This window comes from Mastigoproctus giganteus, chromosome 3, assembly GCF_048544385.1.
Source record: "Mastigoproctus giganteus isolate SK-2022 chromosome 3, ASM4854438v1, whole genome shotgun sequence".
In the NCBI taxonomy this organism is placed as follows: domain Eukaryota; kingdom Metazoa; phylum Arthropoda; class Arachnida; order Uropygi; family Thelyphonidae; genus Mastigoproctus; species Mastigoproctus giganteus.
In genome coordinates, this window is record NC_143577.1 from 16,413,377 (window position 1) to 16,430,753 (window position 17,377).

At 36.7% G+C, this 17,377-nt stretch overlaps 1 protein-coding gene across 1 annotated transcript in view; it reads left to right on the forward strand.

Moving 5' to 3' along the window:
- LOC150087742 (exonuclease mut-7 homolog) overlaps positions 1 to 17,377 on the forward strand; it is a 133,641-nt gene that overhangs the window by 14,656 nt on the left and 101,608 nt on the right. Inside the window, exon 2 of the mRNA XM_090370112.1 lies at positions 4,211 to 4,690. Within this exon, the coding sequence (XP_090226238.1) occupies positions 4,211 to 4,690 (480 nt within the window). The remainder of the gene's footprint in view (positions 1 to 4,210; positions 4,691 to 17,377) is intronic.

The following is a 17,377-nucleotide window of genomic DNA, read 5'->3' on the forward strand; positions in this document are numbered from 1 at the left end:
AAGGCTTTCTACACCTCTATCAGATCACCTCGCCGGCCTAGTCTCCAGACACTGTAATTTGCAAAACTTAAGCCTTTCTTCGTAAGAGCAACCCTTTGTTCCATTCACTAATCTTGTTGCCCTTCTCTGTACTCGTTCCAGCAGCTCTACGTCCTTGAAATGAGGCCTCCAGACCTGTATACAGTACTCAAGGTGTGGCCTGACCATTACCTTATATAAGGGAATAATCACCTCCTTATCCCTGCTAGAAAAATTCCTGTATATCATTGACAAGACACCATCAGCTACTCTTGCAGCCCATCTGCACTGCTCATAGAACTTCATATCTGCCTGCACAATTACACCCAGGTCCTTTTCATTCTCTACCACTGTCAGTGTAGTACCACAGAGTTGATACGTTGCTCTGGGGTTGCTATTTCCCATATGTAGTACTTTATATTTGTCAATGTTAAACTTCATTTGCCACCTCTCAGCCCATCTCCTCAACCTTTCTAGATCCTATATCTTCAAACAAGCCTATGGGGCTGGGAAATTCCATACTGCAATAATTAAAGACAAACACCAGCCAAGGAATTAAAAATTTTTACTATAAAAATAAAATATACAGAAATAAAGTATAATGAAATACTGTGATACACTATCAGAAGACTAAAATATTACAATAAAATAAACTACGATAAAACGTTAAAAATACCGAAGCAATAAAATTATCTAAAATAAACTGGATTAAAAGCGATAAAATCTGAAGCTTTTGGAGACTGCTGTCTCCTTCTTCAACAGTGTACTATTACTGCAATGACACATCCTTAAGTAGCAGGCCCATGGCACTCATGCACATGGTCCATCAGACACATGGTCGGCATTCCCCACGCGATCCTGTTGCAGCAGCATAGCGTCCTTAACAACCCTGCCAACCTTTGTATCGTCTGCAAACTTGGACATTAAGCTTGATATACCATCATCAATATCATTTATAAATACAGAAAACAATAATGGACCCAATACTGAACCCTGGGGGACTCCACTAATACCATTAGTCCACGATGAACAGTGTCCATTGATTACCACTCTCTGTCTTCTCCCCCAAATATAAATTTGGGTTACTACTATGACTGAAGGGGTAGTGTTAGGAGACAGTGAATAGTTATAAATGGCTACTGATCTTCATGGACTAATGCAATGAATGAAGTTCTAAAGGAGTAGGTGTTGGGGTCTCCATATATTGCAGCATATAAGTCAACCTTTGAATCACTAAAACTTTTCTAAAATTTTAAGGTTGAGTTATACGGCAATAAAATTTTAATCTTGTATATTGAAGGCACTTTTTTAGGGTTAGAAAGACATGAATTAATACCAACATATTTACAATTTATTACTTATAGATTTTTATCAAATATGCAGTTTCTCACCTTTTAAAACCCAAGAATTTATCTGTTGTCATTAGACGAAAACAGTTCATGGAAATTGTTAGGAGTTATGTTTTTGGATTCACTTTATGAAATTATCAGTTAGCCATTAAAAATTAACAATTTCTAATAGCTAACTCGTTTCCATATAGAGTTGTTGTTTACATAGAAACCAATTGGCAGTACAGTGCTAAACAGAAAACTCTGCCTCAACTACATAATCGAAGCAGCCCGTGTACTGTTGTCATCTGTATCTCCAGATTTGGTTTCTTGACCTGCTACATAAAGGTTTATCGTAGGAATATTTTGCTGCTGTCTCTACAGTTTACTGTGCAGTGTAATAAAATGTCGCAACACAATACATAATTATAATGATAGTAATTAGGTTATGCTACTTCAAGAGGATGTGGATAAACTAAGTAGATGGGCTATAAAATGGTAATTGAAGTTTAACAGTGATAAATGAAAGGTGTGCTGCATTTGAGTAGAAGTAATCTGAGAATAACATACCATTTGGGTGGTGGCATTGAAAAAGATTGAGGGATAATTGTATGGTCTGACATGAAATTCTTTGAGCAGTGCAAACAAGCTTCTAGAACAACTCTTAGGATTCTGTTAGTTATATACAAGAACTTTGCCAACAGCGGCAAAGAGTATTCCATTGTGTAAGACAATAGTTAGTCAACATCTGGAATACTGCATATGGGTTTGAAAACCTTATTTTAGGAAGGATATATATCTGTTGGATAGGATGCAGAGATGAGCAACAAGGTTAGTTAGGGGTCACAAAAGGATATCTTACTAAGAAAGACTGGGTTCTATAAATTTCAGTCTCTGGAAACTAGGTATCTGCATGGTAACCTAATTGAAATGTATGAGACATAAGCCTTTAAACGAGTTAAGTAAATTAAATGTGGATGGAATCTTTATTTTTACTCTTTCTGAGATGTGAAGCACACATAGATGTTAAATTTAAATTGGAAAAGGATGATTGCAGAATACTTGAGTGGAAATTTGCATTCAGCCAAAGAGTAATTACTTGTTGGAATAAACTTCCTTCTTCAAATGTTGTGTAGTTGAATGTATTTAAGGAATTGAACAACATATTGGATAGAAGGAATTGGCAAGCATTTTTTTTTTTTTTTTTAAGTTCTACTTCCTTTCAACGTATTGCCATTGCTAATCTCTCCTGTCTGAGTAGAAACTGCAGTTGTACTGGAGTGAATCCATCCCTCCTCTTTGCTCTGAGAGCAATACAGAGATGCCATTGCTTGCTTCCAAATACATTTTTTTTTTGAAGAAACCAAGTTTAGTCTGTTTATAAATTTAACTTTGGCATAAAGTTTCTTGTTTCACTATTAGTGAAGGTTTACAAATGCCTTATGTTGTTTAATGTTTCCAAAATTATTTATTTTTCTCATTTGAAAATTGTATTATACCCACATTGTTCCCTAATATCAATAGCGTTGCCAAAATGTGTGTTATGGTGGAACTGACTGTATTGCCATTTCATAATGTCGTTCTTCGTTTTTAAGGAGTATAGAAGTATTTGTAGAATTCCTCTTAGAATCGAAAAATTTAATTAATAAGTGCGTTGAGGCAAATTCTGCCTCCATATAATTCTGTTTTTTTTTCTTTACTTTATTCTACTTTATCTACAAATTTTTCCCCTTGAAATGCTTGATATTTCATCTTCATCTAGAATTGTTTTTACATCACCAAAATTAATATCCATTTCACCACTGTTGTGCACTCATTTGACAACTCTTTATCTTAGATTCCACCTAAACAAAGAACATCATCATTTAATAGCTTTTACTGTACTCTCACAACTGTACTCTGTTTCACTTTGACTTGCGATTCGCTTGTAAATAGTGCATTTACATAATTTTTAATGTTGGTCACTTCTTTCTCCTCTTCAGAATTGTCAAAAAAAATTTTAAAAAAGCACTCGTCAATTATTTTTTTTGGTTTTGTTGTTTACAGTTGATTGCGACTTTTTGATCCATATGAGGGCTGTTGTACTGGGAGATTAAAGAAAAAAAGAAGTGTACTTGAGGTTACCATTGTCATTTGATAACATTTCATCGGAAGAATGTGTAGGGGCGTTATCTAACAAAAATGTTTTAATGTTTTCATTTACATTTAATTTTTCTGTTTGAATGATTTCACTTTTACCAAGTTATTGGGAAATTATTCTGAAAAGATTTGGGAATTGTATCATTAAATTCTTGTGTAGTAAAAATTTCTGTTCTGCATAAATAAAATACAAACATGAAAGATGACCATCTGATTTATAGGATAAGAATTAGTTAAATTTTACCGTAGTTTAAAGTACGGCTGATGTTAGGGGCAGGCAAAGTAGGCAGTTATCTATAGTGCCCATGCCCACATCATTTTGTGATGATTGAATTTCTCTAAAGAATTCTTTTCGTATTTTGTCAAACTTAAACTTTAAGTGAATTTCATTAAAAATAAATAAAAAACAACTTTGCTCCAACATAGCCCAGTGGCTAGAGGAGCACTGTCTCTTCATTATAGCACTGTTTATGATTATTAATATAGTAGTGTAATGGTTAATAATGGGGTTCTGCATTTTTTGCAACAGCATATGGATTTGACCTTGCAAAATGCATACCCATAATCATGTATACTATCTGAGAACCACGGCTGGCTCCAAATTCATTTAATTTTTGATTTCACCCATAGATCATTTGTAGTAGTGTCATATTACTTTGTATTTTCATTGTTATTTTAAAAAATGATAAAATATTTGTATAAAACTTTTCATGCATGTTTTTCAGATTCGCCTGCAGGCTATGAACAGTTTAACAACAAAAATAATGGGTGGTTTTGCAGACAAGCAGAAAGATGAAGATAGGGCTATTGTTGACTTACAAAATGTTGAAATTATGTGGAAACAGGGGAATAAAAAAAATAAGCAGAATATAGCAGCATATCTTAAAGAGTGCTTTGCTAACTGTCAAAATTGTTATAGATATGCTCTCAAGTTGATGGCAAGTTCATCTGACTATCACAGTTCGTCACCAGTACGACTAGCATATACTGTTATGGAGATATTTGGTGAGTGGGTAAAGAATGAAAGAAAAGACCATCTTCTTACTTCACAGCTTAAACACGAAGCTCTTCACTTGGTTATTCAGCAGAAGAAGTTGAATCTTGTACAGCTTGTGTTTGATATATTCAAAATAGTTACAGATGTAGACTGTCTAGGACTTAAAAGTGCAGTCACCAGCTTATTACACATGAAGAAATTTTCAGAGGTAAGATTTATGTATGATTGCTTGTTTGTGTGATGTGAAACTAATGATGTAAACAATGCACTGACATAAATGATAATCCAATGGTACAAGTTAGTGATTGCGTACTTGGGCTTGCAACTCGCAGTAGGGTAACAAAATATTTTTTGAGGAGGCATAGAAGAAATGTTCATGAAAAGGAAAAAGATATTTTGCTGCACCAAATTAAAAAAAAATCCTTTGAGAACAGGCAAAAAACTAATTTTAATTTTTTATGTTGTATGTTCATGTTAAATAAATAGATTGCTACACTGGTCTCATGTGCAAGACAGTGCTGCTTAAATGTTGCTGAATGAGTATCAGTAGATGAATTTCCCGTTAAAATTTGTATTTTGAAAATTGCAGTTTGTTTGTGATTGTTTGGTCACTACATGGCATATGGCATGTCTTGTTTATATTTGTTTTTGGCACCTAAGACATTTGTATTTATTGGTGTATTTTGTTACTCTCCATAAAAGTCATTCTAACCTATTTTATGTAATCTTAGCCTTAACATTTCACAAATATACGTGGTCTCAATTCTAATCTCAACGATGTCCATTTCCACTTGCACTCTGCCAAACCCCATGTACTTTTTCTGACAGAATCTCAGTTATCGGTTGATTCGACTACTGCTCATCTCAGATGCCCAAATTATTCGCTGTATGATCACCAGCTGCCGTTGCAGATGAACTCAACAGTTATTTTGCATCGATATTTACAAATGAAAAGCCTTTTGTGGCAATGGGAAATTGTGGGAGCGAAGTTAAAAAATATGTAATTAATGTTATTGAAATTTCGCAAGATTATTTAATGAAAAAACTTTCGAACCTACAGACCAGTAAGGCTCCTGGAGTTGATGGAATATACCCTATAATCTTAAGGGAGGCGGCAAGGGAGTGCATTGAACCATTGAGACTAATTATGCGAGCATCACTAGACTCTGGGGAGATTCCCTTGGATTGGAAAAGTGCAAATGTATCTCCCATACATAAGGGTGGCTCTAAAAATGAAGTTGGAAATTATCGACCTGTCAGTCTGACTTCAGTAGTAGGCAAAATCATGGAGGCAATGATCAAGGGTGGAATTCAGGATCATTTGGATCGAATTGAAATTCTCAAGGATACTCAGCATGGTTTTGTAAAGGGAAAATCATGTTTAACAAATCTGGTTCGCTGTTTCGAAAGGGTCACTCACGAGCTGGATTTAGGGAATAATTTCGACATTGTGCAATAATTTCGACATTTAGGGAATAATTTCGACAAAGCTTTTGACTCAGTCCCACATAAGCGGTTGCTTTATAAGCTGGAACAGGTTGGAATCACTGGAAAAATCCTTAGATGGATAGAAGGATGGCTTCAGGGCAGGAGGCAGAGGGTTGTGATAAATGGCTATTCCTCAGATTGGGTTGATGTAAGAAGTGGGGTTCCCCAAGGATCAGTATTAGGACCACTGTTGTTTTTAATTTTCATAAACGACATTGATGAAGGGATAGAGGGCGTGATGTCTAAATTTGCAGATGATGTTAAAATTGGTAGAGTAGTTAATGATCACTGTCAAGCTGAGCTTCTTCAGAGAGACCTAGATAGACTTCAGGAATGGTCAGAAAAATGGCAGCTGTGCTTTAATCCAACAAAGTGTAAGGTATTACACCTGGGAAACAGTAATCCCAAAAAAACTTATTCACTTGGTGGAGTTCAACTAAACCCAGTACTGGAGGAAAGGGACTTGGGTGTTACGATACGGTCAGACATGAAATTCTCTGAGCATTGTAAACAGGTTGCAAGGAAGGCCCATGGTGTCCTATCGATGATCTATCGAACTTTTGCAAGTAGAGATAGGGACGTGATAATCTCATTATATAAGGCTTATGTTAGACCACACTTGGAATACTGTGTTCAAGTATGGAGACTGCACCTAAAGAAAGACATCGAGCTTCTTGAAAGGGTGCAAAGAAGGGTAACTCGCCTGGTGAGATCGGCAAAAGGGTGTCCTTATGAAGAAAGACTTCGAATATGTGGGTTGCAGAGTTTGGAAACTAGACACCTTAGAGGAGATTTGATTGAGGTGTTTAAGGCTCTGAGAGGCATCAGTAAAATGAATGAGGACAAAATTTTCCAGATTATAAATGATGCTAGAACTAGGGGACATAAATTCAAGTTACGGGGGGAAATGTTTAGATTGGACTGCAGGAAGTTTTATTTTAGCCAGCGAGTTATAAATTACTGGAATAAGCTGCCTTCATGGGTGGTAGAGGCCGACAGTTTGGGGAAATTCAAAAGTCATCTGGATAGTACTTTCGGGTAAGGGAAGCGCATAGGATGATAGGTTTAATTTCCTTTTTATTTATTTTATTTTATTTTTATTTTTTAGTTATTTATTTATTTTTTGTTTTATCATTGTTTTGTTTGGATTTTTTTTTTTTTTTTTGGCTGGTGCAGCATAAGCCATAGGCTTTCTTGCACCATGCGGCCGTTATTAATACTAATACTAATGATTCCTTTCGCCTCAAAGGTGGTACTTGTGCATATGTCCGTTCTGATATTCCCTGTCAGAGACTTGGCAATTTGGAATCTCCTCTCTTTGATCTTCTCTGGCTTAAAATCTCTCTCTACCTCATTGCGTCACATTCATCTGTTGTCTCTACCGTTCTCCCAACTCCACTAATCACTTGGAGTTCTTTGACTTCCTCTCTTTGCAACTAGACTTTCTCCAGTCCAACTTTCCTAACAGTGAGGTAATTTTCCTTGGTGATTTTAATGTTCACAATTCCAGCTGGCTTCCGTTTTCTAGTCACACCAACCCAGCAGGTCGAGATGCTGAGGCTTTTGCAGTTACTAATGACCTAGCACAGATTGTTCATTTACCTACAAGAATACCGGACAATCCTAATCATACAGCCAATACGCTTGATCTTTTTCTCACAAACAATCCTTCTAAGTACACGGTCGAAGTGAGAGGTCCTTTAGGCACTTCAGATCACAACTTGGTGATTGTCTCTTCTCCAATGGAACCTTTATCTCATGGCTATTCCCAACCTCGTGTTGTTTGACATTACAAAAATTCAAAATGGGATGACCTGTGAGACTTCTTTTCTTCTTTTCCTTGGTCGGATTACTGTTTCAAAACTTCTGATGTCAACGTTTGCTCAGGTCGTGTCAGTGAAATTATTCTTGCAGGAATGGAATCCTTTATCCCACACTCCACTTTAAAATCTCGTCCTTTATCTAAACCTTGGTTTTCCAATAAATGTGCTAAGGCTGTTCAAGAGAAGAATGTTGCATATTGTAATTGGCTTGTTTCTAATTCTTCAGTTTCATTTTCTGCCTATACCAAAGCTCGCAACAATTGTAAAGCAGTTATTAATCAGTCCAAACTAGAGTTTGAACAGGCTAAGAGTAGAAAACTTGCTTCTTGTCCTAATGGTAGCCAAGCATTCTGGTCTCTTGCCAAAGCTATTGGCCGCAACTTTTGCCCATCTCTGCTCCCACCTCTGTCCAAACCAGATGGTTCTGTTGTCACTTCAGCCAAGGATAAAGCTGACCTGCTAGCATCCCATTCTTGTTCCAGCTCATGTATTAATGATCTTGATAAAACACCTCCCACCATTCCTAACACGCTCCATTAAATGCCTCCTGTGGTCTTCCGTCAAAAGCATATCAGAAGGATTTTGATGAATCTTGATGCTAAGAAAGCTCCAGGTCCCGATGCTATTTCTCCCCTTGTTCTCAAAACCTGTGCTCCTGAACTTACTCCTATTCTTTGCCGCCTTTTTTCACTTTCTTATTCCAAAGGTGTTTTTCCTTCTGCTTGGAAATTTGCTCATATCCAGCCAGTTCCTAAAAAGGCTGACAAATCCCACCCATCCAATTATCGTCCCATTGCAATTACTTCTACTCTTTCTAAAGTAATAGAGAAATCAATTAACCGCCAACTTTTAAACTACCTAGAAACCTTCCGTCTGATCAACGATCGCCAGTATGGATTCCGTCAGTGTCGATCCAGTGGTGATATTCTGGCTTATGTTACCCATTTATGGACTAATTCAATGGAAAGGTTCGGTGAAACACAAGTAGTTGCTTTTGACATCTCAAAGGCTTTTGGTCGTGTTTGGCATAAAGGTCTTCTAAACACGCTTCCATCTTATGGTTTGCCAACTGTTTTTAGTAATTGGTTATCCAGTTTTCTCTCTGATTGCTCACTGAGGGTGATGGTAGATGGCTCTCTGTCTTCTAACTTCTCCACTAACGCCGGTGTCCCCCAAGGTTCAGTTCTTTCCCCCACTCTTTTCCTCTTGTATATTAATGACCTTCTTCCATTGACTGGAAATCCTATCCATAGTTTTGCCGATGATAGCACATTGCATTCCACTTTCCATTTTGAGAAACCTTGTCCTGCTCAATCAGCTTCAACTTCTCGAAAATCTGCTACCAATTCCTTAAATGCCGATCTTCAGGTAATTCTCCAGTGGGGCAAAGACAACTTAGTTGATTTCAACCCTTCTAAATCTCAGTCTTGTCTTATATCTTGCAAAAAGGATTCTTCTGCTCATCTTTAGTGACACTCCGATTTCTAGGCAAAATGATATATCTCTTTTGGGGATTACCCTGACTTTTAATCTCTCTTGGCACAAGCACATTACAAATATTGCTTCCTCTGCATCTAAAAAACTTGGTTTTCTCTTTCGCTCTCGGCGTTACTTTTCTTCCAAACAGCTGCTCACTCTGTATAAATCGCAAATCCGCCCTGCCATGGAATATTGTTCCCACATCTGGGGTGGTGCCCCCAAAACCTCTCTTAGGCTTCTTGATTCCATTCAGAAGAGGGCAGTTAGGTTTATTAATGATTCATCTCTAACAGAGTCTCTCCACTCGCTTTCTCATAGACGTACTGTTTCTGCTGCATGCCTCTTCTACAGATACTTCCATGGGCACTGTTCTTCTGAATTGGCTTCTATAATTCCCGCTCTCTCTTTCAAAACAGTCCAAACATGTGCTTCACCAGCCAACATCCATTTACTGTCCAACTTCAAACCCACAGAACCAACTTTTCATCTTCCTCATTTATTCATTCAACTGCCATTTTCTGGAACAACCTTCCTTCATACGTATTTTCTGAAAATTACAATCTACAGAAGTTCAAGTCCAATGTCAACAAATATCTTCTTTCGTCTTCTCAACCTCCAACCCAAGCACATACTAAGTACTATAGGTTCTAATACCTCTCATGTTTGGGGTTCACATTAAAAAAAAAAAAAAAAAAACATATTAATTATGTTTATTAGTATTCATAGCTACTTTATTTGTTAAATGATATTGTAATCAAGTAATGCAATTAATTTAATACTTTGCTCTTCTTTACAATATTGTAGACTGACATAGAAAGCTCACTATCACGATAGTGCTGGCATTATTGCTAATAATTTTTTTTTTTAGTAGCTAATCAAATTCGTGCACATGCAACAAATTACCACATATCTATGATTGGTAGTACATATGATTACTGAAACCTATACTGGTACTGTCAACTACAAGTGGACCTTTGCTTCAGTATCTTAAAGACAGTAAAGAAATATGCGACTTGAACAAAGTTTTGGTGAAAATAAATTCATACAGAGTGTAAGTTTAATTGTAAGAAGCCCCTCAAAGTTTGGGACCCACTACACATACATAACATCAGCTCTTTATATACTATTGGTATAAATGATAAAGTTTGTATGCTCTTTCTTCTTGAGATTGCTAAAATATTTGTGCATTTCTTCTGAACAGAAATATACAGGGTATTTCTAAATTACTTGAGGAAAAATTGTAGGGGTAGTTCTATGTACTGGAATAAATTAAGTTCATATAAACATGAATCTGATTCTGAACAGAGCTATGGCTCTTTGAATTTAAAAAAAAAATGACTATGGGGTTTTGAATGATAATAAGAAATAAGTGGATATGCCTTTGCTAGAGGGAATACAAGTAGTGTATTCCCTCCATTAGCAGATTTCCTCCATTCAACAGGCACTGCAAAGGCCTCTTGTTGTATATACCCATATCTAGAAATTAACTTAGCTTCATGTAATGTACTCCTCTCTGACTTTTATCTCATCTGCATAAGTGCATTACAAGTGGTCAAGCTAATGGACTAAACTTATCTGTAAAAAGCCTAAATCCCAAACACTTCCAGATTCATTTCAAAATTATACTTGGTTTCAGTGATGTCCACTTCCATCTGCAATTTGACAAGCCCAGTTTACTTTTTATAACAGTATCTTAATTATCATTTGCCCTACTTGTTTTCTCTAGAATTCCTTTCACTTTAAAGACGGTGCTTGTGCATATGTTCGCTCTACTGCTCCTTGTCAGAGACTTTCTAATCTGTAATTTCCTCTTTCTTAAATTCTCTTTACTGCATTCTGTCAAATTCATTTGTTGCTTCTGTTGTTCTCCCAACTCTACAAATCACTCAAAGTGTTTTCATTTTCTTTTGATTACCAGTCTAACTTTCCTGACAATGGAGTAATTTCCTTAGTGATTTAAATGTTCACAGCTCCAGCTGGCTTCAATTTTCTAGATGCACAGACCCCATGATAGAAATGCTGAGGGATTTTTCTATTACATATTTTGGTAATAGAAATGTTTTTCCCATTTACAAACTAGGATATTGAACAATCCTAACCACTGGTCTGATAGTCTTTTATCTTTTTTTCACCATCAACTCTTCAAAGTATACCTCCATTTGACCTTTAGTTGACCACCAGATATCTCATATTGCAATTTGGTAATGGCTTCTAACATGGTGGAACTCTCTCTCATATGACCATTATCAGCCTTATGCCGTTTGTCATTACAAAATTGCAAAATGAGATGATCTGCATAATTTCTATTCCTGTTTTCCTTGGTTGGACTTGTTTTAAATCTTCTGATCTAATATTTGCTCAGATTGTGTCAGCAAAATTGTTCTTGTAGGGATGAAATCTTTTATTACTAATTTCACCCTAAACTCTAGTCCTGTTAGAGAAACCAAGATTTCTCTAAAATAATAACATGAAATACCAAAAAAATAGAAAAAACGAGGTGCCCAGAAGCACTATCTCTTCAAAGAGACACAGCACTTGTGACTCTAAAAAAGTCGTATTTCAATCATTAATTGCTAAATATCAGTGAGTGTCCTGATACATCCCAGATACAGTGAAATAACAAACCAACTAAGTGCAAAATATGCTGTGGCCACTGCCCTCTATAGAATTAATAAGAGAATATAATAAACAAAATGTAAATTTACGCATCAATTCCTCCAATTGATGCATCAGAACAATGTGCAAATATGCAACTCAAATAATTAACTCACTAATGTAAACTACGCTGAGTGGTCAGAAATCATAGGATACCTACCTAGTAATGGGTAGGCCCAACTTTCACCTGGATAAGGGCAGTCACACGGCGAGGCATAGAGTCTACTAGTTCACGAAAGCGTTTCACATTTATTTTCATCCATGCTTGCTGCACCACTGTCCATAATTCTGTCTCATTCCTGGGTGGAGCATCCAAAGCTCAAACGGACCTTTCCACAGCATCCCAAAGATGCTGCACAGGGTTCATGTCTGAACCCTGTCTGGTGAATGGGGAGGCCATTCTATGGGGGTAAAATTTGCAGAATGCTCTTTGAACCATGTTCTAGTCACCATGGCTCTGTGGGGAGGTGCATTTTCCTGCTGGGAGAGTCCATTGCCCTGTGTGAGTGCACGATGACCACAAAGGGATGCAGATGCTCTGTGAGGATGGAGACATAACCTGGACTACTGTTCAGAGATGCATCTAGACATATCAGAGGTCCCAATGTGTGACAGTTGAACACACCCAGACTATTGCTGATCGTCCACCTGTCTGAACAGTTGCTTGTTGACGTGATGGGTACATAGCTTCGTGCAGTTTCCACTAGATATGCACCCTCCTGGCCACTCAAAATAACTGTAAACAGGACTCATCGTACCAGGAGACCCATCTTCAATCATCTAAGGTCCAGTGCCAATGTTCTTTTCCCCAGTTGAGGTGTAGAATACTGTGTCGTGGTGTTAGCAATGGGACTCTGGTGGGTCGGTGACTCCCATAATCTATTGCGACTAATGATTGCCTGATGGTCTTGGTGGAGATGTTTTTGGCACCTCCTTCATTGAAGTCAGTGGTGATTTGTGCCACTTGCTCTCCGGTTGACTGAAACAATGAGAGACAGATGTCGACAGCCACATTCATCCACCACCTTTCTTCTACAACACTGTCCACAATGAGATGTTGTTCTGGAAATGGCATATTCCCAATACACTCTTGATACTGTCGAACAGGGATAGTGCAATTTCTGTACCACCTCCATGATAGAGTTATCCGTGCGTCAGACACCCACTATCATCCCTCTTTTGAAGTCGGTTAACTCGTGACATTTATCCATACTGCCATCAAATTACCGTCTACGTGAATGCAGTGTTGCAGTGTACCTATATACCTGCCAAGCAGTGGGTTTCTCCACTAGCGGGGTGGGGCGGGGGGGTGACAGCATCACATTGCCCAAGAACCAGCTATCCCACGAATTCTGTCCTTTAAGTGTAAATGATAGAATAAATTAAAACATAATGAAAAATCTGAATGGTGTTCATGAGCATTCAGTCAAACTAAGCAAAATGAGACAGAAGTAACCTCTGAAATGGGAAGGGGGGATTTATTGGACTGTGTTATGTCCAAATCGAAAGTAATATTTATTATGGGGAGAGGCTTATTGTTGAAACTATTTTTTAATAGCTTTAGTGATGTAATGAAGTTTTTTCCCCCATAGCAAATAAAGCAGTTATCGTAAAACGAGAATTTAAAATTATTGTCATCTCTTGTGCATAAATATTGAAGTGTACTGGCTTCAATGTTATTGCAATTCCTTTGCTGGTGTCTAATTGTTGAAGCATGTGGGCTTGCTCTTAGTGTAGCTAGCCTTATGTTTGTCATTAAAAAAAGTGCAAAATGAGATGATCTGCATAATTTCTATTCCTGTTTTCCTTGGTTGGAATATTGTTTTAAATCTTCTGATCTAATATTTGCTTAGATTGTGTCAGCAAAATTGTTCTTGTAGCGATGAAATCCTTTTTTTACTCATTTTACCCTAAACTCTAGTCCTTTTATAGAAACCAAGGTTTCTCTAAAATAATACAGTCCATTCCGGTTATTTGGGACACATTGGGACTAGTGTATTTTGGCCCGATTAAGCAGCTGCCCCAATTATCCGAAGTTTCACGTAAATAGTTAAAAGTACAATGTAACCCCCCTTTACAATTAGGTCACTGTACAATCAAATCGTGTTATGACGAACTCAACATAGTAAAGTACCATTCACTATACGATATGCAGTAAGCGCCAGTCATTGTGATCACGTTTGTGAATTGAATTTTAATTCTATTAAACAACGATTCTAATTAGCGAAAATAGGAGGAATGTTATCCACAGGCTATAAAAGCAAAGATATATTAAGCACAATTTTACCCTTTATTACCTTACCTTACCTTACCAATTAAAAAATTAAATGAGACCTGAAAATCGGAAGAATTTACATGATAATCAGAATAATTAATACGTACTGTAATATGTACATATGAACTAGTTGACATTTCTGTCCACTGACATTTGTGGGTGGGGGTTAAAATTTAAAACAGTAAAAATATAAGCAATCAATAACAAAGAACACGGAACACACAAATTGCAAGTAACACAATACACGCAAGTGAGAACGGAGTAAAGAGTTACAAAGCTTTAAAAATAGGAATGAAGAGAAGATTCTGAAAATTAATTTTTTTATATGATTGAAGATTTCATGGAAGTGTAAACACATTTCACCATAATAACCCACAGAATTCCAGCTGTCGGTGTTATCACTAATTCAGTAAGATCGAGTTTACTGTCTGTTTATGATAGATTTCACTAACAGAAAAGCCCAATAAACAGGTGACTGCTAATTGTTTTTATTGTTTTATGGTTGTGACCTCCAGAATTTCAACCGAACCATGTGGTACCATCGGAGACAATCGTAGGGTAATCTCCAGTGATGCGGTCTCCTGCCCCGATTAAACGGCATGCTGGCCCAATTAAGCGAAGTAAATCCTGGCTATTTTCTCGATTGGTTTCTGTTTTTTAAGATTTGCCTCAAATAAACGGCTGCCCCAATTAACCGGTGGCCGAAATAACCGGAATCCTCTGTAGTATGAAATACCGCAAAATAAAAAAAAACTAGGATCCCAGAAGCACTATCTTTTTAAAGAGAATCAGCTCTTATGACTCCTAAAGAGTCACAAATCATAATAACAGTGAAGGTAATGCCCAGCAGCAATAAACGGTACAGACGAAGTTCCAGTCTAAATCACTCCATTGGGATGTATTTTAAAAAATTAATTAAAAATGTACATATTCAATATAAAAAAACTTTTTTTAAAAATTTTTTCACAGTTCTGTTCATAATGTATTGAAAATAAAGGTGGTATCAAAAAGTGAAGAACTTTGAATTTTAACGTTATAAAATGGATTACTTTTCTGAGTGTGTGAGTGATCCTTAAAAAAAATTAGTATACTTGGTAATGGATTAATGAGGATGATCCCAACTTCTGGCCTTTCTTGGTATAAGCATTTGCTATAATCACAAATATTTTTTCTTCTGCTTTGGCAGGAAATTTATATTTGGCAGGGCATTATGTATCAAACTTTTTTTTGTTTGTGATGAAAACCGAAATTTGAATTTTTGATGACCTTCAGCGAGATTCCAAAGTAATTTAGTGTTTAAGAAGACATATATGCAAGATTTTTTGTGAATTACAAAATCTATAAAATGTGTAAAGTGTTTGTTTTTTGTAATGTGTGTGGATGCAGTTTTTCAATTTCAAGTGGTGAGAAAGAAAAGACAATGTAATCAGACTTTTGCAAAAAAAAAAAAAAAAAAAAAGCATTAGAACATTGTGCAATATGTAGAAATAAATGCAAAAATAGATGTAGCATTTCAAAGTGAAAGTGATAATATTCATTGTACTTTTTGTAAAATAATATTGGTTCTAGAATGCACCTCTTCCTCCCATTTCCTCTTCATTTATTTCTGTTTATCTCTTTTGGAACTGGTACTTTCTCTACTTCCACTGTGTCCATTGGGCTGTTATTGGCTGTTTGCATCAGAACCGTCATTTAGCTAAACATGGAGCAAGTCTGGTCATAGCTTTACTGAAAGTTTGAAATTATATTTTCATTGAGATAGATGCTAATAAAAGACAATCAAACCACTCTTTATAATAAATTACTTACAGTATTTATAAATTATATAATAATACAGCTGAATAACAGTATTTTATTATATCTTATAGATATATAGCATGCCATTTCAATGTATTCTTCCCTACAGAAATAACTCTGAATAACTTTATCTTATAGCAGTCGACTAAATGTTGTTATTGATTGTAGTGGCCAGGATTACTCATTCCTTCCTGACTGTAATATTGACAAGTAGTGTAGATGTAATAGGGGGCTTAGAGGGGAACTTAAGGGGGCTTAGAGGGGAACAGGTATCCTGTGTGTTATCAGACACTCAGCCTAAAACACTGATGGATCCAATATCTCTCTATTACAGAAGATTTAGGAGAAGTCCGGTTGGCCTGCCTCCCTAAAATCCACTCATGCACACCTTCTCGATGGTAAGCCCTGTTACGTCACTTAGGTGGCAACGAACGTGTAGAGTGGTTCTCTTCAAGACGCCTGGTCAGCGTGAAGAGGAAAAGACCAAACCCTCCAGCAATATGAAAGCACGACGAAACAAATGGCCCTCAGTCCCCAGCAGCTTTCACTCTCCCTCTTACTGCAGCGAGAGGATTAGAGTGGAAGCAGAGGGTGCTAAGAATCTCTGGGTACGACCAGGCTGCCATGCACTTAAACTGAACTTGGCCTGTTATAACGTAAGAACACTCATCGGTGAAGACAGGATATTAGAGCTGGAAAAGGAATTAGAAAATGTGAATTGGAATATTATCGGTTTGGCTGAAACAAGAAGAAGAAATGAATCACTTATAAGTTTATCAAGTGGAAATCTGCTGTACACCAATGGAAACAGTGAAAGGAGTGAAGGTGGAGTTGAGTTTCTGGTCCATAAAGATTTTAAAAACAACATTTTGGAATTCAAAAGTACATCACCAAGAGTGTCAAGACTAATACTCAACATTTCTAAGAGATACAAGCTAAAGATTATAATGATTTATGCACCAACATCGAGCCATAATGATGAGGAGGTTGAAGAAATGTACACCGAAATTGAGAGTCTTCTAGATGAGCCGAAAACCCACTACACTATTATTATGGGAGACTTCAATGCTAAGGTTGGAAAAAGACAAAACAGTGCAGAAAGGGGAACTATAGGAAATTTTGGAATTGGTGAAAGAAATGAAAGAGGTGAAAGACTTGTGGAATTTGCAGAATCTCAAGGACTGTCAGTAATGAACACTTTTTTTCAAGAAAAGGGTGAACAGAAAGTGGACATGGAAGAGTCCAAATGGATTAACTACTAATGAAATCGACTTCATCCTCACTAACAGAAGATATATTGTGAATGATGTTACCGTCCTGAATAAGGTAAATGTTGGAAGTGATCACAGAATGGTAAGATGTACACTTGATATAGATG